The sequence below is a fragment of the Borostomias antarcticus genome (assembly GCF_949987555.1).
Source record: "Borostomias antarcticus genome assembly, chromosome: 29".
Taxonomy (NCBI): Eukaryota; Metazoa; Chordata; class Actinopteri; order Stomiiformes; family Stomiidae; genus Borostomias; species Borostomias antarcticus.
The window spans coordinates 3,528,495-3,556,174 of record NC_140262.1 but is presented as its reverse complement, the minus strand read 5'-3'; the positions used below and the strand labels follow the sequence as shown (position 1 = coordinate 3,556,174).

At 46.6% G+C, this 27,680-nt stretch overlaps 1 protein-coding gene across 1 annotated transcript; it reads left to right on the top strand.

Moving 5' to 3' along the window:
- Nucleotides 1-453: 453 nt before the first annotated feature.
- itga3b (integrin, alpha 3b) lies at nt 454-27,680 on the top strand (the record flags this gene model as incomplete). Its single annotated transcript, XM_084459863.1, has 25 exons — nt 454-629; nt 14,902-15,029; nt 16,371-16,453; nt 16,974-17,223; nt 17,676-17,777; nt 18,268-18,472; nt 19,332-19,525; nt 20,039-20,127; nt 20,721-20,854; nt 21,012-21,101; nt 21,255-21,322; nt 21,555-21,697; nt 22,014-22,160; nt 22,303-22,400; nt 22,518-22,686; nt 23,083-23,157; nt 23,250-23,329; nt 23,591-23,668; nt 24,162-24,264; nt 24,780-24,956; nt 25,594-25,716; nt 26,623-26,736; nt 26,841-26,939; nt 27,085-27,210; nt 27,570-27,680. 25 exons carry the CDS (start codon nt 454-456, stop codon nt 27,678-27,680), a joined length of 3,162 nt encoding a protein of 1,053 aa, XP_084315989.1.

Here is a 27,680-nt window from a genome sequence, read left to right as displayed (position 1 = left end):
GAGAGAGAGAGATGGTTGAATGAGAGTCTCTTGTGAATGCATTTTCTATTTAATCGCTTTGAGTGTGATTGCTACTGAAGTAACGTTCAGCTTTATATACCGAGCCATAATTCACTCGGAGTAGTTTTCACTCCTGTCTCTGTATGCATGCATCCAATCCACACCGGAAGAGTTGGTGAAAGTAGTGCTGGCAGGTTTTAATTGTGTGTGGGCTACTCGTTCTAATGGGTGTGGAGGAGAGGCGAGGAGGAGGAGGAGGAGGAGGAGGAGGGAGGGGAGTGAGCACAGAGAGAGGGAGGCACACACCGACACCTAGGCAGATACGATCACAGGACGAGAGGGGAGAGACGTTTTTCAATGGAGTTCGTATTTTAGAACCATACCTGTGTGGAACCTCGGTGCAAACCTGTTACCAGTCCCGCGGAGACCGTGGAGCAGCGGGAAGGAATGAACATGGCCCAACATCGTATACTGCGTGGGGTCTTGACTGTGTTATATGTGACTCAAACCTGCTTTGGATTTAATATAGACGAACGGTTCCCAGTTATCAAACGAGGAGAAACCAAGGGCAGTTTCTTTGGATTCTCAGTAGCCCTGCATACTCAAACGCAAGGGTCCAAGAAATACCTGTGAGTATACGGTCGCATCTCTTTAAACCTCGTCTGTATCCTCGTCCTATGTTCCACATTGTGCATATGTCACTCGAAGGGTTATAGCCTATATTGACGTCGAACAATGTCGCCTATGTGCCTTTCAAAATGTTTTGGGAAGGTATAGGCCTACTCAAAGTTTCGTTGTTGATAGTTTAACCACTTGAGTTGGCTAAATCTCAATTTTGCATGAAAGCTCACAAAATCTCCTGTCCAACACGTCAGACCTCACACCTGTCACCGCGCACCGCTTCCTTCACTTCGACCATTACCTACATTACGACATTGCCTACGTCAAATGGCACTATAATTCAATGTCCCCATGATGCAATTGTGACTGTCCCGTCTGATATAACCAAAGGCGTATTATTTGACACTTCGGAGACGTTAAACGTGATTCATCTTCAGTCAGATCACCCCTTGCTGCGTGAAGGCTACGCGATTCATGAAAAAAAGATGCGCCAATATCGTTACTCTTTGTGTGCAACTGTGCATAGACAGAAGTCCTACCTGTACTGGTTGAAGGTGAAAGAACACCTCTTTCATTTAATGAAAGAAAGCGTGCGCATGCTCACCTGATGACCATGGACCATAGCTTGTTTGTTTGTTTGTTTATTAGGATCTCTTTTAGCCATCGGCTAGTCTTCCAAGAGTCCTCAACTAAAACATACAGTACAATACATACAATGTATACAATAATGCAGAAAATACTACAGTTAGTAGAAAATACTACAATTCATAAATAGAATTCAAGAATAAATGCCTATTTGATTTCTCTTTTTTTTCCACGTTTCTACTAATGTCAAAACTTTCAAATTGCATTGCTGTAGGCTATTATAATTTTGAAGGACACTATGAGCGAAAGTGTTAAAAACGGAACATTGAAACTAAAGGGTTTTTCTTCCACTATAGTACCCTATTTGTATGTCCTTATGTAGTATGTGCTTTTCCTTATATGGACCTCTTCCACGGTCTCCTGCACGAAAAAAGCTAGGGTATCGAATACGTATTTTTCTGACTGGCATAGCAAGCCATGCAATACCTTCTATCCTTCCATAACTGTTACGCCTGCTTAAAACGCATACTCTTGTAGTAATTCTCTGAAACAAGGCATTCATTTTGTAAAGTGAATTTAAAGGTCCCTTTGCCCTGTATAAGAGATCAAAAGTGTGGAGTCTGTGTCGGCTGTAAATGCGAGCCGCACTTCTCTTTGAATGGGCCGTGCTTTTAGCTGCAGGTGAAACAGGTGGGCCAGGTGAGCTGTGCTGCAGCCTGCAGGCTTGTGGTTTGTGTGTTCTTAAAGGAGTCATATGCCTCTAATAAAGTGCACCCTCAAGGGATATTCCGTCGTAGGAGAGGGACTACATGGTGCTGTTTTTGAACCTGGATATAAGTTAGCAGCAGCATTACCTCAAGACAATTGTCCCTTGCACTTATCACTCTCATTTCTAAGTAGGCCGTGTGCTCGAGGGATACAGTACCTCGCAGCCGAGCAAAGAACACAAAGAAAACCTCAACGCTCATTCTTTTGTGCCCTGAGGCGATTGCACTCAACCGAGTTGGAGGTCAGCTTGTGTTTCACAATAAAACAGTCTATTGGCCAGTAATTCATGCACATTGTTATTAGCCGAGGGCTGTTAGGGAGTAGTTTACCTTTACGACGTAGCCTGTAGAAAGGCAGATCGATCAGGTGTCAGCTATCCATCGCCCTGCCGTAGCTCTCTCACTGGAGAGCACTGCCATCGCCAATACTGTTGCCAAGAGAAGTCTGAGAACATGCACAGCTGACACTTGATCGATCCTCCATCTTGGCCCTGTCCCCTGTGGGATGGTGCCACAGTCCAGAACCTGCAACCCAAGAAGGGGGCCACATGGCCTTGGTTATGAGGCTGGGGACCAAAGGGACTTTGGGAGACGTTCATAGGGATTGTGGGGGGAAAAACCCTGCTGGAACACAATGACTTATTGGCAGAGAGAAAGTGGTCCGTGAACCTACAGTCGATATTGTTTTCAAGCTCTACCCTTCAATAGGAAAAATAGACAATATGTTACCTGTACTGGTTGAAGGTGTGGAAGACATGTTAGCCAATTAGCCATGTCAATAAACTCAGTCGCCTGTGTCTTTATATAGAAAGGAGCATAATCAAATATACAGTATGTATATGTGTCCTAGTTGAATTAGATTTTTGTTTGCTCCAGTCAGGCATGGAGTTTGTGTATCCAGAGCAGCATGTGTTATTAGTTTGTAGTTTAGTTAACGTGCCATGTTATGGATTTATCAGAGACAGAGCAGTGTCCTGCCTTGACTGTGTGAGTCAGATTGGGGGGGTCACTGGACTGTGTGAGTCAGGGGGGGGGGTCACTGTGCTGTCTGTTCTATGTGCTGTCTGAGTTTTCTGGTCTCTTAAAGGACCATACCGGTCTTAATATGATTTGATCTCCTAAAACTAGTCACCCAACGTATCACACTACCGCATCCATTTTCCAAAGTAAAGCTCATGTTAAAAAGATATTTGCATTTTCGTGTTTTACATACATTTCAAAAGTTGAACGCGATGGCTTCAAAGCCTATTTGTAAATTGTTCCCTCGTTGGGTTGACAAACTCGCCCCGGTTAGTTTCAAATCATTTTCAGTACTTATTATTTTAGTTTTAACCCTCTTTGGGCAGCCAACGGTCTGTCTTCTTCCTGTTTACATGGTAGCCGTTGCTAGGAGCGCTGGGTAGAGAATCTAGCGTAGGTGGATTAGAGAATACAGCGCAGGAGTTCAACAGATTCAAACGAAAATAATATAAAATAAAAACGACTGAAAACTCTTTGAAACTAACTGGGGCGAGTTTGTCAACGCAACAAGGGAATAATTTAAAAATACTTTTTGAAGCCATCACGTTCAACTTTTGAAATGTAAGTAAATATGCAAACATCTTTTAACGTGAGCTTTGCTTCGGAAAATTGATAGCGGTAATGTGATATACGTTGGGTGACTATTTTAAGGAGATCAAATCATATTTAGACCGGTATGGCCCTTTAACCCTGCGTCTGTCTAGTTTCACCACAGCAAAGGGCTGCCCACAAACCTCACTACACACATCTCCCCATTACTGGAGAGAGAGAGCCAGTGTGACTCTTTCCAAAATGAAAAAAGCTGACATTTTTTGTGTAAATATGTGCGTGTCAGACAGAGGTTAGGATGAACGAACTAACAGAGTTTTAACTCATGCAATAAAACAGAACTTAAGATTGTTTTTGCAAGTGGAATGCTATTATCCAATCTGACTGGTTCCAGATACAGTGCTGTGCGTTCATCTCCCTGACCATAGTGGGGGAGATGGGAGGTCAATTCCCTTGAGCAAACCACACTATCCATGGCCTGGACACTGGGGCAGCACCCTGCTCATCCCCAGTACCTGATGCCAATACATGGCATTCCCTCTCCGCCCCCCTCCCTCCCCTAACCGTCATACTACCTAGAGATTTCTGTGGAGGGTCTGTGGGCTTTTTGTTCTTCATTGGAGCAAGGGGGAGGGACCAGGCTACCAGCCGGCCTCTCATTGGCTCTTCCAGGCCCCTGACCCCGTGGCATGTGTGGAATGTCTCACCCTTCCCTGCACACTCGCAACCTGCCAGGTTGCAGGTTGGGGCAGGACCACGGTGCGGAGTTTGTAGGGGGAGATTCAAGAATGCCATCCCCGTTTTCTGAAACTTAATCCATCTTGGATGCGCCTTGCCATGACCTTCAGCAGACAGACAAGCTGATCTGTCACTTTTTGGCACATGCTAAGTTGACCAACCTCAGTGTTCCTGGGTTGGCCAATCGATGGTCATGATTCCTCAGACCCAGACCCAGCGTTAATCAGCGCGGAGAGGTGAAGCTTCGCCAGTTTATCGCCGTCTAAGGGCTGTGGCCCAAGGCCATGAAACTCTGCCTTTTAATTGGACGGGGCCTTCCCCTTTCTCCACAGAAGTGTAGATTAGAATGACTCGCACACACACACGTGTGCATACAAACACACACATATACACACATACACACGCACACACAGCAGATGTGTTGTGACAAGTATCCATTTTTAAAGAAAAAATCAGTTTCCTCAAATGCTCTGTGTTTTGCTTTCACAACCAGCCTAAACCTCATACCTCTATGTCACCCTACTCCTTTGTGAAGTTTATGTCAACAAGAGAATGTCATACAAAACTGCCAGAGCAGCGTTCCCCCTCTTGGTCCTAATAAAAACCAACACAGATACTAACAAAAGAATTAGGACAGAAAGTTAATTATGAATAACGTATATACTGTATAAAGTGCTCCCATGATGCACCATAACAGAGTAGGAGGGATGGGGAGGATGAGTTCGGACTTGGCTAGGGTCCAACATTCCATGCCAGGGTAATAGCAGTAGTCCTTGTCTCTGAAGTAGGTCCTTTCAAAGTACTAGTGTCACGCTACAGTGACAAGTTTCTGTGATAAGAATGCCGTGTTGTCCAGTAGGACCTCGTACACGCATGTATGACATGACAGCCCACACTGACAGTGCACAGTGATACATTACAAAGTCCTGGTGACAGATACTTTATACTCAAAGGTTACTTTTGGTAGTATAAGAAACTTGAAATAATAAATCCAGTTATATTTGTGTATATATACAGTACATGTATAAGAGAATAACACAGATAGGCTCTACAGCACCTACTGAATCTGTGAGTGCTGAGTCAGAGATGCTGTATGGTACGGAAAAAAAAGATGTAGTCCTTATCAATAATGATCCTAAATGCATTAAGCCAGCTTTGCTTCCCTTTCTGTTAGTCTGCTGTTTTCGTGCATTAGCTCCGGAACAATCCATTAGGTCAGCTCTCAGTGCATAGCACCATCGCCAATGCTGTTGCCAAGAGAAGTTTCAGAACATGCACAGTAATGCTGAAACTTTTATTACATATCCTTTGATCGATGTTGCTCAGGGTTGACAATCGCAAGATGAACGAGGCTACTTTAGACTACCATCTAAACTCAATACAGACTTTAACAAAAAAAAAAACTGCAGCGCCTCAACTAAGGTCATGGTTATCCATGGTGATCGACAATAATCACAGTGGCATTTATTGGCTGTAACCGATCCCCAAGGGACCACATGGCTGAGCCGGGCCTGTGTTACACCACCATGACTGACAGGTTCTAACAACGTCCTGAAATGAGTCCCAGCGGGAGCAGAGGCTCTCTACTACCTCAGCCATGGAGAATCTCCCCAGAGGGCCTTTCACTAGGAAGCACCCGCGGGGAACACGCTGCTCCTTACCCAACACAACAGGAACACCGCCTTTGTCTCCCGTGCTCGTCCAAACGCTGAAACAGCACGGCGGAGACACCTACAGTGTTACCTCGGGGTTAATGGGTGTATGGTCGTCAAGGGAGCAACATGCTATCTAGCTCTTTCTGCATGTCATTTTTCATCTCTGAAGGTAATATGATAGTGAGGGGTACGTTTACCTTTGGTATGTACTATGTGACCTATGTCTTTCAACACCCACATTGTATAGGCTGTATAGGGGAATATGAATGAGGTGACTAGTGGTTTCTCCTCTAATTTAACAAACATGCCGCATCATATTTACTCAAATTAAAAATAGGCTAGTAATGTTGTAGTATAGGTGTATTTCTTCAGTCAGATTTTAACAGGCATTCAACTGCAAAGATGGCAAGTATTCAAGCCTGAATATGTAAACTTATACAACGGTTAGTTCTGGTTCTTGATTCTGATTGGCTGGAAGCCGTGTTAAAATACTTTGTAACACACACCTGGGACCGCATATCATTCCATTTTCAGTATGAATGCGCCTCCCATTTGATACAATGCATTGTAGTTGTTGTTGTTGCTTGGCAACCCGTCTGTTAGGGGAACTATTTTGCTTGGCGGAATTAAATAAATGTTAATATTTTACATTGCTGTGTGTTTATTTTACACTAATAGCTGTAGTAACCATTGTATAAAAGCAATAAACCACTCGAGGCCGTGTGTTATAGTGATTTTATAATAGATAGGGGGGTTTTAGGCATTCCGATTCGCGTCGTGCCTAACAACGCCCCCTAGCTGTTATAAAATCACTATAACACATGGCCTCTCGTGGTTTATTGCTTAAATATAGGTTGTATTCTAAGAGAGAAACCCAATCACACAATGCTAGGCTAACTACAGTAGATTAGGTTAGCGTTAGCCAAACATGTTAGCAGAGTCGCTAGCAGAGTCTCCGCTGTCAGTGTTCTTTGTTGTTCTTTGTCATCCCCCTGAGCGGTTCCACCTGCATCCCGCTTGCGTGGGGTCAATAAGGGTAATCCCAGGGTTCGCCTGTTGTAAATTCCACTATTTACAGCTCTTTAAGGGATGTCTGCATCTGGGTGGAAGTGCACGGCCCTGGTTAGCCCAAATAAGGCCACTGATTTTGCAGTCTCGTAAAGATTAGGGAACTGGGACCAAACATCTCCCAGGACACCTAGAAACATGTGTCTGTGGTCCACAGAGCTGTGAGCGCGCGCATGTGTGTGTGTGTGTGTGTGTGTGTATTGGGGCTCGTGCTACAGTATACTAATGGTTTATGGCACCTCAATGCGTTTGCAGAAGCAGGGGGGCCCCACTGTCAACAAACGCTGTAACGGTCGTCCAGTGTCATTACATTGTTCTGTCCAGCGTAGGGATATGCGTACCATGTAGCAACCCTACTATGTCACATGTTTTATTACCAGGCTCGGAGTTTGCTCTTTTGTCACCACTCACCAAGGCAGGTTGTGGTCTTCAAACAGGATGTTTGTCTAATTGAGATGCCCCTGACAGGTGTGTGTGTGTGTGTGTGTGTGTGTGTGTGTGTCTGTGTGTGTGTGTGTGTGTGTGTGTGTGTGTTCACACAGTGGTAGACCACTCTTCCTTCCTGACAAGTACAGACTATATGACATTTCCTTTTAAACCGTGCGGCATACTGCCGGAAGACCCACTCACTATTGATCCCAGTGATGCCTCAATTCTCTTCTTGTATTCCCCGCTTGCATTCAAGCGCTGCCTGGAATGCCGTCTAAAATGTCTGACAGACAGCATGGTGAGGCGGAGCGGTGTTTGACCAGTGGTACGGTGTGAAAAGTATCTCTTGGAAGACGGGAAGTGAGAGGAGCAGGTAAACAAAGGCCTAGCTCGCTCTCCCTCCCCACTCCCTACGGCTTCAGTTGCAGTCAGTTAGCCTGGAGAAACCTAGCTGAAATCAAGACATTTTTCGAGTTCGGTAGCTTTAAAAATGCGGAGTTCCATGTTGGTACAGTAAGCAAACCTGAGTTCCTCCGATGTTTCATTTTGACGGCGTCTAAGGAGATATCATCGAATCGTTTTGTTCGGGCGTGAGCGATTACTGGTTGGCCACTAGCTGCCCTCAGAATTCCCTGTCTTTGGTTCTGTAGCTGTGTCAGTCAGCGGCTCGCCTCTAACCACCACTCACCGGCTCATCATTCACACCGAAATACTGTAAGCAAACATCGGGTGAACGGTGGCCCAGGTGAAGATGGCCCAGGTGAAGATGGCCCAGTTGAACGATGGCCCAGTTGAACGATGGCCCAGTTGAACAAAGGCACAGGTGAACGAAGGCCCATGTGAACGAAGGCCCATGTGAACGAAGGCCCAGGTGATCGAAGGCCCAGGTGAACGGTGGCCCAGGTGATCGAAGGCCCATGTGAACGAAGGCCCAGGTGAACGAAGGCCCATGTGAACGAAGGCCCAGGTGAACGATGGCCCAGGTGAATGAAGGCCCAGTTGAACGAAGGCCCAGGTGATCGAAGGCCCATGTGATCGAAGGCCCATGTGAACGAAGGCCCAGGTGAACGAAGGCCCAGGTGAACGAAGGCCCAGGTGAACGAAGGCCCATGTGAACGAAGGCCCAGGTGATCGAAGGCCCAGGTGATCGAAGGCCCAGGTGATCGAAGGCCCAGGTGAACGAAGGCCCAGGTGAATGAAGGCCCATGTGAATGAAGGCCCAGGTGATGATCGAAGGCCCATGTGAACGAAGGCCCATGTGAACGAAGGCCCAGGTGAACGAAGGCCCAGGTGAACGAAGGCCCATGTGAACGAAGGCCCAGGTGATGATCGAAGGCCCAGGTGAACGAAGCACCTCAGTACTGTATGATATGCTATGATATGCTATCCACCGAAGGCATTGCTCTGAGTTGCTCTTGTGTTGGTGGGTGTGTGGTCGCTCTGGTGGTCCCAGAATTCCACGCAAGCTGCCGTCAATACTTACTTTCTCATAACCAAGATTCTAAGATGCCGTTTGTAATGAGCATTAAAGGTTGTTGAAACCCTGATGAATGAGAAACATTTGTCCGTCGGACGGTCAGCAGCATGGCACTGGGTGTGTCCCAGGTGGTGAATAATGTTGTTGGCGTTCGTGTGTGTGTGTGTGTGTGTGTGTGTGTGTGTGTGTGTGTGTGTGTGTGACAACCACATTTCCACTGGCAACAGGTGGTCCAACCCTGACTGCAGCCCCCTGGTGAGTGTTTGCTGTGTGAAGACTCATCTGCCAGCTATGTGCTATGTGTGTGTGTGTGTGTGTGTGTGTGTGTGTGTACACACAGAATGTGTTAACTGCGAAGCTCACACAGAATAGTCTACAAGCAGTATGCACTCACGTAAAAGGTATTCTGTAAGCAATAGACTAGAGTGTGTGTCTCCAGAAGATTTGTTTTTTTTTCCTGAAAATGTAGATGGATATAGACAGGTTATATAGTCTAGAGGTGTTGTAAATGTAGTTGGTTATAGACAGGTTATATAGTCTCAAGGTGTTGTAAATGTAGATGGTTATAGACAGGTTATATAGTCTCGAGGTGTTGTAGATGGTTATAGACAGGTTATATAGTCTCAAGGTGTTGTAAATGTAGATGGTTATAGACAGGTTATATAGTCTCAAGGTGTTGTAAATGTAGATGGTTATAGACAGGTTATATAGTCTTGAGGTGTTGTAAATGTAGATGGATATAGACAGGTTATATAGTCTCGTTGTTGTAAATGTAGATGGTTATAGACAGGTTATATAGTCTCGGTGTTGTAAATGTAGATGGTTATAGACAGGTTATATAGTCTGAGGTGTTGTAGATGTAGATGGCTATAGACAGGTTATATAGTCTCGAGGTGTTCTAGATGGTTATAGACAGGTTATATAGTCTCGAGTTGTTCTAGATGGTTATAGACAGGTTATATAGTCTCGAGGTGTTGTATTCACTCTGGTGAGTGTTCTAGGGTGGGAAAAGACATAGAGGATAATATGTGTATCTGAGACCAAATGAAATGAAAAGCGCTACTTCGGTGTAGCAGTACATTATGACTGAGCTCAGGCTCATTCTAATCCCCTCACTCCTCCCCACACACACAGACAAACACACACTGACGGAGGGGAAGTGAATGGACTCACGTGAGGCCTGCTGTCTGGACTGTTGGACTGCATGCTCCTGGAACATTCTAACATGAGCTCTTGTTCCAACGCCATCTTCTCATGACACATGAGACATAACGTCGTCTTCCAAACGAGCTGTTGCACCATTACAAAGACATAACTAGATCATAGACCCGGTCCCCCTTGTTCTAATGCTAAATTGAATCTGCAAATTGAGTCACTACTGTATATTCAGTATTACTCCCATCTATTAGCTTATCAGGTCTAATCGGGTCAAGCGACAACATTTTTCCGGGAATCGATTCGGTCGTTCCTATAAAGCTAGTTGTCTATTCGCTTGTCTCGGCTCATATTACCTCAGGCGATGTCTTTTTTTTATCATAATATCTAGTTGTGTCTTGTTTCACCTCGTGGTGGTGTACTGTCCTGCCTGGGTGCTGCTGGTGATTCTGTATAATAATAATAATCATAATAATAAACTTATAGAGCACCTTTCGTGACATAAAATGCAGTTCAAAGTGCTTTACAAAAGAGACATTAAAAACCAAAACATAAATAACAATTGAGAAATAGTAAGAGTGAAGTGCATTATAAAAGAGACATTAAAAGCTATGCTAACGTCTCATGCTTCTATGCTTATGTCTCATGAGTCTCTGATGAGTGCCGCTCAGTAAGCCAGATCTAAGACCTCCCCTCCAAACCTCCGCTCAGTAAGCCAGATCTAAGACCACCCCCCCAAACCTCCGCTCAGTAAGCCAGATCTAAGACCACCCCCCCAAACCTCCGCTCAGTAAGCCAGATCTAAGACCACCCCCCCAGACGCTGGAAGACAATGAAAACAGGTTTCCCCTGGAGCTTATCAGGACATGTGATCAATCACCTGTTTGGTGCGCACACACACACACACACACATAGACAGGAATATACTCTCTCTCTCACACACACACACACACACACACACACACACATATAAGCAGGCATATACTCTTACACACACACACACACACACATATAGGCAGGAATATACTCTCTCTCACACACGCACACACACACTTTCTCTCTCAAACACTCACACCTCCAGGCACTTTAGGCGGAATGCCAGCCGGGGCGATGGCCATCGTCCGTCTCCAGCAGAGCCGTGTCAGGCCTTATCTGGGAACAGCTTTGGCCGGAGATGGATGGAGATAGATGCTCCCTGACGGAGATTACGTTCTCTCTGGGCCCTCCCTGTCGGACCAGTGCTGCACATCGTCTCTAGCTGCTCGTCTGTACAAGTCTGTCAGAAATACCCACTCCAACTGTCCGTTTAAGTTCTCTCGCTAACAGTTGCCGTTGCTGGGCCTTCCCTGGGTATCGCCTGGGTATCGCTAGACACTTGTTAGGTTTGAGGCTGGGAAGGAGACGGCTGGGAAGACCTTAATTGAGGTCTTCTTTGTTTAATCTGGCATGAGAATGCACTTTGTGACTCAGCAATTCTCCGCTGAAGTGTTTTAATGTCCTAAAAAGGCGATAAGAGCCTGATTCAGGCCTGTCGAACTCTGCTTCCCTTTTCGAGTGTTTTTCCACCAAACGTCGAGAATGTGGCAACACACCTTTTGTGGGGCGTGAGCTATTTCAAATGTTTGGTTTAGCTACGGCCGAGCCAGTCAAGGGGCGGATTTCAACATGTCCTCCGAGTTGGAATGTAGCCTCCTAGCTCCTAGTTCCTGAGTCACACCGAGGATTCAGACACTTTATTACAAGGTGACGAGCAGGGAGGGAGATTCTGTGTGCGGGCCCATTGTTTTCATTCGGAATGGGAGACTATCAGCGTGTGTGAAGGTCGGGAGGGAGAATGTTGTGTTGCTCTTTAGTCTAACTGCCAAGGCTAGCTCCAAACCCGACGCCTCTCTGAGGACGCTGCTTGAAAAAAAGCGACATTTTCTCAGACGGTTTTGTTTTATTTATCTGTCTCTAGCTTCTATAGTTTACATTAGCTACTTTTTACAACGTGTGCCACTTACAACACAGTTACTGTGGCACCTGTACCTCACAGGAAGACTAGCGACTGGGCTGAATTGCCACAACAAACAGGGGTGACCCGACCCATGTGGGCCAGGCAGTAGGGCGAGGGATGGTGTGGATATTCTCAACATTTTGTATGTCTGTGTGAATCAAACTGGACCACTATTATTTTTGGGAGGTGTGCTACAATAACAAACAGCTAGCTAGCCAAGCCCTTGCTTTCTTCTCATTGCCTAGATTAGTGTTGGACTCTAGTGCTCCAATTTCTCTTTTTTTTGCAATAATGAACAATAAACAATAATGAATCCTGTTTTTGTGTACCATCTTGTTTACTTTCTCACAATGAGCAGAATGCAGCCTGGGTGTTGATATATCCTAGATAATCTCTTCTAATGGCGTTTTCCCATTAGCCTCGAAAGTCCTAATTCCATTAGTCTCTTGCTGTAGGTTTTTCAGTTGATTAACTTTTTGCGTGGCCCTGATTTATGATTGTGAATCATTTTTCAGTTGAGTCACTGTACATTCCAGTCCACACACACACACACACACATTCCCCTCACTGACACACACACACACACACACACATCGAATTATAAAGAAGGCTCCCCTGTATCACGGCCCTCAAAACGAACCACTGACATAACGGCCTCTCCTTCATGCCCCATAATTCCCTGCATATCTGTCAGTCCTGCTGCTCCCCCAAACATCTGTGGAATCTCAGATAGAGAGTCTATTTCTGAGTGATTACTAGAGCCAAGGCTACTCTACCCCCAACAATGGAGCCATCCTTTTTCCCTCACAGCCTTTGGAAACACATGGAACAGTGTGCAACTGAGAGACCATTTCGGCTCTTAACTGTTTGTCGTCACCCTGGCAAGGTAATTGATTAATGGATGATAATGCCTGCAGGTATATGGAGGAAAGGGGGATAATTGTGGTCCTGTTTGGAGTGGTGCGGCCGTGGCTGGAGAATGTCAGTCCTGTGCTCCTAGGGAGGACCGCGGCGCCTCTGGAAGGCCAGACTCTCGCAGACAGGTTCTTTCACACCTCTTATCAGCTACAGCTGGTCGCAGTTTACTGTGTAACCGCAAAGGCTGAATTATGAATTCCGTTAAGGTTGTCCCACATCACCTGATCTAAGGTCAGATATTCCTCGGCGCACTAATGGTGTAGGTTAGAATTCGGAATGGGGTAATGTGATCCTGGATCTGTTGTTAGGGCTAGCTTCAACCCTCCAGCTTGAATTAACTTGGTCCAGAGAGGAAAAGCAGACTTGAGAATCTGTTTAGGTTCACTATTATACTGTGTGACAAAGCAAAGGTAATGTACAGTAAAGGCTCCCAGGTCTGTTGTAGCTGATATGGTTGTGTAAGAAAGGTACTCATTAACCGTGAATGGTGTGGGTATGAATAAACACAAGAGCTTGTGTGAGGCGCAGTGCCAGGCACGCTACTCACAATCTGCTTAATCTTCAGCGTTTTTATATACACCAGACACAACCCTTCATTTTCAGACAACCCACAACCCCACGCAACTCAGGTATGGCTCACGGTGAGCAATGCTATGATGTATGTCCTTTTTTTATTAGATTTTTTTTTATTTTTGAACATTCACCTGGTGAGTGTCAAACTCAAATGCTTTCCTCAAGGGAAAAAAATGAAACTATTCAAGAGCTTTAGTAAAACAACTGACAGTAGAAACCATGTTGATAGATGCAAGACATTTTTAGAGTCATATCTCCCTGTTCAGCAGGCGAGGCCATGGTCTTTTACAGTAGAAGGGCCTTTCATATCTATGTTTACTCCTCCATCTTATCAGTGCGGTAGGAAGCTGAGTGTTCAGCTCCTTGGTGTCCCAGTTCTGCCTCTGCTCCGAAGCACAACTCTGTTCAGGATTGTGCCGGCACCTTGAGGCCCCAAAAACAGTTTGATTCTCTGTGTTCCTGTCGACGTTATTCAGCTAAAATAGTGGTAGCAGGACCAACGTTTTACCATCCAAACACTGGTAGCCTAAGCGGTGGTAACAAATGCAAATTTGTAAATACTGTTACACTGTAACTACAGCTAACGGCCACCCATGCGTCATACAAATGTGACAAAATACTAGGCTCACATACGTGAATGGAGGCTAATACTTCTAACCCTGGCTGTGAACGCTGTATTTACCCACAGGACCTGTCCCTGGTAGACAATCTCCCCACTTCAAAGCTTCTTGGCTGGGGTATGAGGTGGGAGGATAAAGTACAGGGCTGGCTCCCTAAGATGGCATCCTGTCTGGGCTTGCCGGGTTTGCGCTCCAACTCCTTCACTCTTTCATCTGTCTGCCCTCAGAGGTTTTATTTTTTTTTAGAGGTCAGGTCATTGTGAACGCTCATTCAGCCGGAGACCCTTGGTGGTGGGGGGGGTGGGGGGGGCGGCGGGGTTGTAGTGTGTGATGAGGTGGGGCAGTAGGGTGTTGACCATATCTCACCTTGAGCTGCTATCGTGAAATGAGCTCACAACAGTATTGAGTCAAAGACGTCTCACTCTGTTCACTTAAAGGTTGGGTTGTGTTCTACATCAACATTGTAAATGTTGAGTTTTGTGAGTGACTGCGTCAATGATCAAACTGTATTTTCTGTGTTGTTCTGTGTGTGGAGATGGAAATGGCATTGATCTAATCTGGTGTGTGTGTGTCTGTGTGTGTGTCTGTCTGCCTTCCTGTCTGTCTCTCTGCCTGTCTGTCATTCTGTCTGCCTGCCTTTCTGTCTCTCCCTGACTTTGCCTGTCTGTCTTTCTGCCTGCCTGCCTGCCTGTCTGTCTGACTCTCTGTCTGTCTGTCCATCTATCCCCAGGGTTCTAGCAGGAGCTCCTAAGGAGAAAGCTTTCTCGTTGCAGAACGTCAATGAGACGGGCGCCATCTACTCCTGCCCTGTCACCACGGAAACCTCCGACTGCTCCAGGATGGACCTAGTCAGCTCAAGTAAGCCCCGCCATCGTCACCATGACGCCACTATCCTTCAATCTCATTGGTTACCTCTATAAATGGATGACATCCTGTAGGTTTCAACATGGCAGAAAAGCTCTTGAATAGACTTATTAGAGTGGAGATTACCTTAACATGTGCCACTGCAGTATGTGAAAGTAGTCAATATCTTAGCTATCTCGCCTCTTAAAAGACAAGCGTCATGCTTTCCCCCAGTGGCAATGATTCATGTTGAGATAAATAACTTCCGTTCTTGTGGCTGAACCGCACCACCAGTAACCCACATTTCCTCATATATCCAACCGTTTTTCTAATCTCTTACTCAATCTAGAGTCAGTCTGATCCTTCCTCCCTGCTCACAAAAGTCAGCGTATCAAATCATCACAAAGCCCAAATCCCCCCGCCTCCCGAACTAACCCCTTACCTGCCCTCCCTGACAAAGACGTGTTCTAACCTGCTCCTGATTGGTCTGAGAGCGCAACCTTCTAAATTGACAGTTCTACAGATAGTTTTATGACTGTACCGGGTACCCACGGGGGTGCATGGTTCCCTGGAGGCAGAAAGTAAGAACCATAATAAGGGATTTACGTTTGATGTTGGGGTATTGACGCAGACAACAAGAATTTTTGTGGTGTACTTGTCCTGTTTGGGCTTGACGCACGGCGGTTCTAACTTAGCAGTCTTTGTCTTCTAGGTGTCTCGCTTTCATGCCAGTTATCACAGTCATCATAACGCTAGTGTGTGTTTTAGTTTTACACACCTGAAAGCACAATGTCAGTCTTTGTAATAACTAGAAAATTGAAAAGTCTCACCTGCTTTATCTGTTTTGTTAGGACTCAAAGTTAGTACCTGGGGCGGCTGTAGCTCAGTTGGTAGAGCGGGTCGTTCAATGATTGAAGGGTCAGTGGTTCGAATCCCAGCTCCGACTGTCCACATGTCGAAGTGTCCTTGAGCAAGACACCTAGCCCCAAATTGCTCCCAATGAGCAGGTTAGCACCTTGCATGGCAGCTACCGCCATTGGTGTGTGAATGGGTGAATGAGAGGACATTGTAAAGCGCTTTGAGTGCCGCTAAGGTGGAAAAGAGCTATATAAGTGTAGTCCATTTACCATTTACCTGAACATCAGACATTTTCACGCGCTTAACCTTCCCACACACACACACATATTATTCACAGTGAACAAAAAACCACTGCCGATAGTTTGAGCGGAGTGTACAAGATACAGCAGGGTTTCCATACACTCCAGTTTATTACTGTATATACAGACGCCCAACTGTCTTGAGGGGCATGTTGGTGGTCTTCTGCCCGTGAACACGCGTCTCCCCCTCCGTGCACAGCGGACCCCTCTGAGATGGTGGAGGGGATGTGGCTGGGCGTGACGGTGGCCAGCCAGAGAGAGCAGGCGGGCGGACGCGTGCTGGTGAGACCCCACCCTCTTCTCACCGGACACTGTCAGTGGATAGGATGTGTCTTAAATGTCTGTTTTAATGTCTGTGTGTCGAAAACGTCAGAAGGGTCAGAAACTTGACGATATGTCATGGCGTGGTTAAGAATACATATATGAGTCCTCCTAGACATATCTATTGTATGTGTATATCTATTTATACACAATGGATGTGTGTATTTTTTAAATTCAATTCTTTACTGTTCACATGCTGTACATATGGGTGTATATTAATATAGTCCCTGTTCTTCCTCTGGTTTAGGCTACTACTCTGGATCTAGTGTTTCTTTGCCCTCCTTGCTGTAATTCCACTGCTGAAACGCCATCACTAAAGTATCTATCTATCTATCTATCTATCTATCTATCTATCTATCTATCTATCTATCTATCTGTCTATCTGTCTATCTGTCTATCTGTCTATCTGTCTGTCTGTCTCTGTCTCTGTCTCTGTCTCTGTCTCTGTCTCTGTCTCTGTCTCTCTCTCTGTCGTGTCCAGGCGTGCGGCCATCGCTACGTGAAGGTGGTCCAGGGGGGCACGGAGGAGCAGAGGCGCATGGTGGGCAGGTGCTACGTCAGGGGCAACGACCTGACCTACGACCCCGACGACGAGTGGCAGGTCTACAGCTACGAGGTGTGCAACCCCAACTTCGACGTGGAGCTGGAGGGGATGTGCAACATGGGCATCTCGGCGGGCATGACCGAGACGGACGTCTACATCGGCTCCACGGGCAGCTACTACTGGCAAGGTGGGCACCGAAGGGTTAACGGAGTCCGAGAGATGGACGTTGTAGATATTTTTTGGAAATATTAAATATTTAATACTTAATATTTATTTAAAATATTAAGATATTTTTTAGGGCTTTTCAGCTTTAATGGTATAGGACAGTGTAGAGAGACAGGAAACGTGGGAGAGAGAGAGGGGGGGACATGCGGCACAGGACCCGAGCATCGAACCCAGGTCCGAGCCGGGAATCGAACCCAGGTCCGCCACGCGAAGGACTAGCCTTCATATGGTGCGCCCAGATGGACGTTGTAGTTAACGTGTTGTGTTTCACACTATCGACGCATACCGACGCTTCGCTTTTCTTAGGGGACATTCGCGACAGAAAAACAGCCTGCCCGAGCTTTCGGCTATGCTGTACATTATATTGAGCCATTTTCAAGAAGAGAGTTACGATGTTGTTTGCCTTTTACACAGGCAACGTTCACGTAACGTGGAGGGACCCCGATCCAGCCAACTCCTGGGACTCCAACGTCAAAGACTTTTCACAGCTGAACAACAGAAGATACAGCTACATGGGTACGTCTCCCGCGTTAACCGTCTGCAGGACAATTGACAGCCATGCTAGTTACTGTAGATCATAGTGTTAATATTCTTAAAGAAAGACTCTGCTGTCCTGCTTGAAAAGCCTCTTAAACGTAACCACTTCCCATACAGCCCCAGATAGCAAGCGGATCTGGGCCATATACAGGCCAGATCTGGCCCTTGTGGCTTAGTTCTGACCCATATATGGCCCAGATCCGCTTGCTATCCGGGGCAGGATACGCACTTCTCTGACAGTGTGAATTGAGTGAGGAACCATAAAGAGGAATTACTGTGTGACTGTGTTCTCTGAATCGTGGTGCTCACTCAGTTTAGAATAGCGGCAACTGTATCACAGGAAGTCAACGTTGACCTTAGCGTTGAAAGGTTTAGGGACACCACAGAATACTACTGTACTGACATGAATGCCATGTCACTGTAGCATTCCAATGTTTTTATAATGTCTGGGCTCTTTTTTCGACCGCAGGTTATTCCGTCTACGAAGACAGGAAGCTGCTGAGTCGAGACAGCTACACTGTGGTTACGGGGTCTCCCAGGGACGAGTCCAAGGGCTCGGTGACCCTGGGCAAGAAGGATGACACCCACCTGGTGGATGCACTCACCCTCCCCGGGGAGCAAGTGGGGTCTTACTTTGGGAACAGTCTGGCTGTCACCGACCTCAACAATGACGAGTATGTCACCACGCATTTTTCGGGAATTCACATTCTATAGTTGATTTTTTTGCACGCCATATGCAAGCAAGCAATCTGCACTTTTCTGACATTAAACATACAAACACTTAGAAATGATTGGAGAACAGAGTGACTATGTACAATAGTTCGTCAGTTCATGTTATTTTTCAAAGAATGTCAACACAATTATGACATCATTACACTGACATCTATATCATCACCCCATAAACAACTCCCACGTTTGCCTATAACCCAGATAGCAAGCGGATCTGGACCATATACAGGCCAGATCTGGCCCTTGTGGCTTAGTTCTGGCCCATATAAGGCCCAGATCCGCTTGCTATCTCGGAAGCCATACGTAACTGTGGTCTGTGCTTATTTCTGTGCTATGGATTGGTCTGTAGCTAATCCCCGTCTGGGCAGTTTTTCCAAGAATTTAGGCACTAGTAGAATTGAAAAGACTTCCTTCATCTTTTCACCACGCCAAATAAGGCATCCGTCATGACGTCATGGCCTGGGCATGTGTGCTGCACACTCCTTTCATGCATGAATGAGGCCCTGAGCTTTGGTCCGCATGTTTTCTTATCACGTCAGAGAGCTCAGGTTTAAAGATTACATTGAGGAGTGCAATCTAAAAAGGATACCTTTTGAGTGCATAGTGCAGGCAGCCTGGTAAACCAGACTCATTGGGAACATTTTGGATGTTTTCTATGAGTCTGGAGTTTGAGCCACCCAGAGTGATTTGAGTGGCTTATAATGCTGAATTCCGAACCTGTCCTTTAGGGGTTCACATGATGATGGGGATGTGGCATAACGTGTGCTCATGTGTTCTTGCGCCCTTACCTGGTCGCTGTTCCAGCTGGAACGACCTGATTGTCGGAGCCCCGTTCTACTTCGACCGGAAGAAGGAGCTGGGAGGTGCGGTGTACGTGTACATGAACGAGAACGGCTCCTTCCAGAAGAGCCCCAGCCTCGTTCTGAAGGGCCCTAAGGGATCTGCGTTCGGCTTCGCCGTGGCAGCCATCGGAGATGTCAATCAAGATGGCTTCCAAGGTAACACAAATACATTATACACAGAACGGTATGTTTAGAATAGTTTTAGCAATATTCTCAGGAAGTGATATACACTGCATATTAGATCTATTTGGATAAAGGCGGGATAAACGCCTTTGGTTTCCACTGACGAGGTCATCACAGTGTTATTGTGATAATTACCTAGAGTTGGACAAATACTTTTTCATGCTCAACGGTATTTTAAAGGGTAAGCATTTGAATTGTCTCAGTTAGCCTATAGCCTAAAAGGCCCATGGAACCTAGCTGATAATCAGTAGGCTTACTTTTATACTTTACAATGGACCAAAGCCATTGCAAATGTGCCAGTGTGGTGTGGTGCTGCCATCTAGTGCACAGATACACACCTCACAGGGGCTTCACAGAGCTCAAATTGAGCCAGAGACAGACTGGGCTATATTACTGTATTATCCTTATTGAACCGTTTTTAATTAGTTTGATGACATTTGAGTAGGTATTTTTAACATTCATCTCGTATCATGGTTTATTTCATAGACTTTGCAGTTGGGGCCCCATTCCATGAAACTGGGAAGGTTTATATATGGATGGGAAGCAAGCAAGGCATTTCTGAGGAACCCAGTCAGGTATGAATCGTCTTTTCCGAGATTAATCAGAGATTAATCATTAAAGCAAACTTTGTTATATTTCCACAAAAATTAACAAAATACAGTATAATATTGAGCTGAGTTTATTCAGTTTTCAATTTAACTCAACATTTTAGAGCATCACACTAAAGAAAGTATTGGTTGGTAGTTCCCTTACTCCAGAACCCCAACTAACTCACACATAGGTCCGCTGTTCCAGTTCCATAAGGAGAAATGTTAGACGTTCGAAAAGGAGAAAAATAAAAAGGCATAGCCTCCTTTGTCTGTGATAAACCTTTAATTAATTTGGCAAGCCAGCACATATAAAGCCCAGCCATTTTCTATGGAAAAAATGTGACTAAAAACATTTTGAGTAGAGAGAAATTACCAGAGATTTAGTCAACTTGACAGAACTAGACACAATCAGGATGAAATGACAACATGTCACTAAAACTAACAAGCATTTGAAGCAAAACAAAACGAAGTGGTGTAAAAACAGGTGTCAAAATGAACACTGCTCCTCCAGGCCACACTGCAAGGCCAACTCGCTGTATTGTTCAGGGCGGTTTATGACTCTTCATTGCCCCCTGTAGGTGATTGAAGGGAAGTCAGTAAACAGTGGATTCCAGACCTTTGGCTACTCCATCAACGGGGGCATAGACATGGATGAGAACAAATACCCGGATATTGTGGTGGGCTCCCTGGACGATCGCATCGCTCTCCTCAGGTGAGGAAGTGGATGGGAGGGGTTCAAGGGATTATGTCTGAACTACAAGTACACAAGCACGCCTGTGGTACACACACTTTTGGTCCTCTTCCTTCTCAACATCTATCTCTGGATGTTTAACACTGTGTGAATGTTTATTTTTATTGGTCGTTTCCAGGGCTCGTCCAGTTATGCATCTCTCCAAGAACTTCGTTGTGCAGCCAAAGATTGTTGACCCGAGCCAGTGCCCCCCTGGGAAAAAGGCTTGGTGAGAATTCTCAAGCACTTCGCTAATGTTTTATGTTTGTACCTGTTAGATACAGACTGTGAAGTAGCATACGATTTTAATGTCAGTGGCGATTGGCTCGATCAATAGTCACAAGCAATGATTTCTGGACCCTTCTCTGCTCTGTGCTTTCAGTATCAGTGTGACGGTGTGTTTCTCCTACACACTCAGCAATGGGAACAAAGACTTGAAGAAGAACATCAGTGAGTTAACTTTCTTTTTATAACATAACTACATAGACATCTACGTACATACATACATACATACATACATACATACACACATACATACATACATACATACATACATACATACATACATACATACATACATACATACATACATACATACATACATACATACATACATACACACATACATACATATATACATACATACATCCTGTACATACATGCATGTCCCTGTGCTGTGCAGCGGTGAAGTACACGGTGGAGGCAGACCGGGACCGCCGGAGCCCCCGGGTTCGCTTCCTGCTCAGCAAGCACGACACGTACACGGGCCTGCTGACCCTGCCCTCCCCCAAAGTCGAGTGCAAGGTGCTGGAGCTCCACGTCGAGGTAATACGGGATTCGCACACACACTCACATCCAGAATCACACACTTGACATTTGTACTTTGACCTGTAATTATTATTATTATTATTATTATTATGATTGTATCATTATTATTATTATTATTTAATAATAATAATAATAATAGCAATAATGGTTATTATTATTATTAATATTATTATTGTTATTGTTATTGTTATTATTTTTTATTTTATTTTTATTTTATTATTATTATTATTATTATTATTATTATTGAATGAATACACTCAATTGTACACTGATGGGAAAAAAAAGACCACTTTCTTAATTGTACTCCCTACAGAGGCCTGTGAGGGACAAACTGGAGCCGGTGGTGTTCTCTCTCAACGTGTCTCTGCACGAGCAAAAGCCCAAAGCCAGACGCTCCCTCCAGAACCTGGACTCCTTCCCCATCCTCAGCCAGAAACAGAAACTCACGGAGAGAGTGGAGGTACCGTTCCTTCGCTCCCCGCGCCTCCTCACTCCTCGCGCCTCCTCGTACCCGCCTCAGCCTTTTAACGTAATATAGAGTTCACCGTTCGATTGTTTGGATGGGGTGCGTGAAACCCGCGGTGTTCTGTCTCCCCGTTCAGATCAACTTCCAGAAGGAGTGCGGCTCAGACAACAAGTGCACCAGTAATCTGCGCCTGACGGCCAAGTTCGCTAATGAGAAGCTCAAACCGTTTTCCAGGTGTGTGGGATTATGGGAGATGGGAGCTGTGGATGGTTTCCTCATACAACGCACATTTGAATCTCTCATGAACAAACGAATGTTTGTGTGTGTGTGTGTGTGTGTGTGTGTTCGCAGTCAGGGCAAGCAGCAGGTGCTCCAGTATAGCAGTGATGTGAAGAAGGTGATGCTGCTGGTGGAGGTGACCAACGTGCCCCGCCCAGGGAAGGTGGCGGAGGACGCCCACCAGGCCATGCTCAACGTCACCATCCCTCACGCGCTCAGCTACTCCGGGGTCAGATCCCAGGTGGGTCCACCGGGGGGCAGCAGAGAGTCGGATGGACTCTTGTAGCGTGGGACTACACATTATGAAGGAGTCATTTCAGTGTTGAGTTAGTTGCTATAACCTACTGTAAGTGTTTGTCTGTGTCCGCTTTAGAATGCGTGAAGCCACTTAATGAGGCTCTCCGATGGCACATTTAACAGTGAATGCACACACACACACACACACACACACTGTGTGAACTCCAGTTCTTTTCCACCCACACGCTGTACGGAATGTCGCCAAAGACAAAAGCTCTCCCTGGTATTGACCATCTGCTGGCTGTAATGGAGCTTTAAATGGAGCATTAAACACAGGAGGGACCCTTGATGTGTGTGTGTGTGTGTGTGTGTGTGTGTGTGTGTGTGTGTGTGTGCGCAGGATCCCGATGTAGAGTGCAGTGCCGAGGAGACAGTCATGTGTGAACTGGGGAATCCACTGCGGAGCAACGAGAAGGTAAGCGCGCCACCTCCGTACGCGCCGCCATCCCGCCGTCTACAGGGCGATACGAGGACCGCCGTCTAACCTTTAACCCCTGCTCACCTTAGGTCTCACTGCAGCTCATCTTCGAGACGTCAGGGATCACCCTCTACACACAAGAGGTCGTGTCTCACTTGCTGCTGTCCACGTAAGTCGCAGGAGACAAAATAGTTTTGATTTCACGCCGTCGGTAATGATGATGGAGGATGCCCAGATAGCAAGCGGATCTGGGCCATATATGGGCCAGAACTAAGCCACAAGGGCCAGATCTGGCCTGTATATGGCCCAGATCCGCTTGCTATCTGGGTGACGTTATGGTGTAGTACTGTGTATGACGCGGCGTACGAGCCGTCGAGATGACCCGAGATGACCCGAGCTAACCTGAGCTGCGTGGCGTTCTTGTCCCCAGGTTGAGCGAGCAGGCCGACCTGGCGTCCGTTCCTGTGAAGCTGCTCATCGAGAACACGCTGCTCAGCTCCTTCAGCATGTGAGCGTTGACACACACACACACACACACACACACACACACACACACCGGCGCCAGCCTCCATATCTACTACAGACCATTCATCTGCTCACCTACACTGATGCCCTAGTCCACTCTACACTCATATTTTTTTTCTGTGCACATTTTTACGTCATTGCATTCAGCAATGCTATGTTAAGAGGGTTTATGAGTGTAAACCTGTTTAAATGTTCTTTCTTTCTTTCTTTCTTTCTTTCTTACTCTTCGTTTTGACCTTGCACAGTACTGTATGCATACTCATGCTGTACAGTCCACCGTCTCTTAGAAACAGTGTTCTTTAAAAACAAGAGGGTCTATGAGTGTAAACATGTTCAAATGTGCAGAAAGAACGTTCTTTTTCTGGTCCCCCCCCCAAAAAAAGGTAGTTTTGTTTGGGACAGATACATGTTCTCTAACTAACTCTCTCTCTCTCTCTCTCTCTCTCTCTCCTCCTCTCCTCCTCTCTGTCGGCCAGAGTGGAGAACTCTCTGCTCAGCCACTTCAGTGGTGAGGTGATGGGGGAGTCGGCCATGCAAACCACCAGCGATGTGGGCAGTCTGGTGGAATACACCTTTAAGGTGAGTCACTCGGTGACCTTATAGGGCTCGATGAGCTGTTTTTCCTTTAGGTCCGTGGCCTGTAATTTAAGCTTTTAGTGTTATGCCGAGGTGGGGTATTCTGTCATGGAAAGAGAGTTATTTGAGATAACTAAACATAGAGTGTAAAGAGTATCATAACATATCTTCTTTATGTAAATGGACAGCACTTATATAGCGCTTTTATTTTTACAATGAAGGCCTTTCATTCACCCATTCACACACCAATGGTGGCAGCAGCCATGGAAGGTGCTAGCCTGCTAATTGGGAGCAATTTGGGGTTCAGTGTCTCGCCGAAGGACACTTCGACATGTGGACAGGAGGAGGCGGGATTCGAACCACCGACCCTACGGTCATTGGACGGCCCGCTCTACCACTGAGCCACAGCCGCCAGCGTTTTATGTCACTGTCAGCATTTTAAAGCCACTAATTAAAACCCTTGACTGTGCTGTACTGGTGTCCCAGAGTGCGTTGCGTTAACACCCTCCCACCACCAGGTGGCAGTGAGGGGTGAGCCCCTGGGTGACCTGGGGACCCTGGCGGTGGAGTTTGAGTGGCCCTTCGAGGTGATGAACGGGAAGTGGCTGCTCTACCTGACTGAGATCGTCATCACAGGGACGGCAGAGAGCCACTGTGTCCCGCCCGGCGACATCGTCAACCTCCTCAACCTCACTGTGAGTGACCAGAGACCTTAGACTCTGTCTTTCTCTCTCTGTCTCTTTCTTTCTTTCTTTCTTTCTTTCTTTCTTTCTTTCTTTCTTTCTTTCTTTCTTTCTTTCTTTCTTTCTTTCTTTCTTTCTTTCTTTCTTTCTTTCTCTTTCTTTCTCTTTCTTTCTTTCTTTCTATCGTTTTAACCTTGCACAGTACTGTATGTATACTCATGCTCTACAGTCCACTGTCTCTTAGAAACAGTGTTCATCAAAACAAGTCATTGATATGAGATAACTAAATAGATGTAGCTCACAAAATGTAGAATACACACCCATTACTGTATGACTGCACTGTGGATCTGTGGGGGCGTATAAACCTTACGCACAAACAGTGTCTACAAAAGATCACACTATTATGTCTGCTTCCAGATATAGACTTTAAAGGTCAATGATATTTTGGGAGGATAAAAAGCAGTCTGGTCTAAATAGATGCCTTCATCTCAAAGGCCGTTATTAAAATGATGTCATGTGGTTTTTCCTCCTCGTTATTCTCGTCTCCTCTCCTTCTCTCTGGCCCCCACCTATCCTCTCCTCCTTTCTCCCTTCCCCCTCTCTCCACCTCTCCTTCCTGTCCTGTCCATCTCTCTCTCTCTCCCTCCAGCTCTCGGAGAGGAGGAGCAGGCGGCCCAAGAGGGAGGTGGACGATGACATCAGCAGGCCTCAGGTCATCGAGCCGCAGGCGGCCATTACGGTGTTGGGGCCGCGCAAGGAAACCTTCCTGCTGGTGAGACGTCTGCGTCCTCCGCGACGGTCACTGGTCACATGGGACCAACGCACGGTGGATGGAGGGATGGATGGATGGATGGACGAACGGATGGATGGATAGAAGAATGGATGGAGGGATGGAGGGAGGGATGGATGGGTGATGGATGGAGGGAGGGAGGGAGGGAGGGAGGGAGGGAGGGAGGGAGGGAGGGAGGGAGGGAGGGAGGGAGGGAGGGAGGGAGGGAGGGATGGATGATGGATGGAGGGATGGATGATGGATGGATGGATGGATGGACAGATGGAGGGATGGATGATGGATGGATGGATGGATGGATGGATGGATGGATGGATGGATGGATGGATGGATGGATGGATGGATGGATGGATGGATGGATGGATGGATGGATGGAGAGATGGATGGATGGATGGATGGAGAGATGGATGGATGGATGGATGGATGGATGGATGGATGGAGGGATGGATGGATGGATGGAGAGATGGATGGATGGATAGATAGATAGATAGATAGATAGATAGATAGATAGATAGATAGATAGATAGACGGACGGACGGACGGACGGACGGACGGACGGACGGACGGACGGACGGACGGACGGACGGACGGACGGACGGACGGACGGACGGACGGACGGACGGACGGACGGACGGACGGACGGACGGACGGACGGACGGACGGAGGGACGGAGGGATGGATGGATGGGTGGAGGGATGGATGATGGAGGGACGGATGGACGGATGGAGGGATGGATGATGGATGGATAGATAGATAGATGGATGGATGGATGATGGATGGATGGAGGGATGGATAGATGGACGGACGGACGGACGGACGGACGGACGGACGGACGGATGATGGATGGCAGGACATGCACATTTACTGTGGTCTCTCTCTGTCCCCGTGAAGGACTGCTCCCAGAGGACGGCCCGCTGCGTGACGTTCACCTGTCCTCTGAAAAACATGTCCAAGGCTGCCGAGATCGTGGTCAGGTCGCGCGTGTGGAACAGCACCATGCTAGAGGTGAGAGGTCAATAGAAGGAGCGACTGGGATGACTGTAATGAGCCTCCTGCTGTGCTGTAATTCCTTGTGTGTGTGTGTGTGTGTGTGTGTGTGTGTTTTACAGGACTACTCCAATGCTCTGAGAGTCACGGTTAAGGGACAGGCCACATTGAAACTGATAACTGACAAACCCACCATAAAGATGGACAGTATGACCAGAGAGGTCAGTGTAGTGATGATGATGATGATGATGATGATGATGATGATGACAATTAGTTATTGATCAATTATGGTGTTGACCTTGATAACGGCGTATTGCACGTCTTCAAAAACGTCCCCTTGGGGATTAATGTCCCCGTCCTCTCCAGTTCACAGTGAACATAGACCCAGAGCTGGGGGAGGAGGCCCCCTACCAGGTCCCCCTCTGGATCGTCATCGTTGCCGCGGTGGCAGGGATCCTACTGTTGGGGGTCATCAGCCTCATACTATGGAAGGTGAGAGGAAAGAGTGACCTCTGACCTGCATTAACCCCGCGGCCCAGTCCAGGGTTCATCTCAGCTTGTTTGTTTTTTTGTATGTATGTATATATGTATGTATGTGTAAATGTATGTATATGTAAATGTATGTATGTATATGTATATAAATGTATGTAAATGTATGTATATATGTATGTATGCATGTACAGTATCAGCACAGTCAAACCTGGCTGTTCTATGTTCTGGTACCGTCTGTACTGTACAGCCTCACAGCGGCAGTGACTAGCGTCTGTTTTAGCCACCTATCTAACCCCGCCCCCATCACCCTAACCCCCCCACCCTCCCCCTCCTCCTCCCCACGTCCCCTCCTCCCCCAGTGTGGCTTCTTCAGGCGGGCCAGCAGGAGGGAGATGTACGAGGCCAAGGCCCAGAAGGCTGAGATGAAGATCCAGCCCTCTGAGACGGAGAGACTGACTGAGGACTACTGA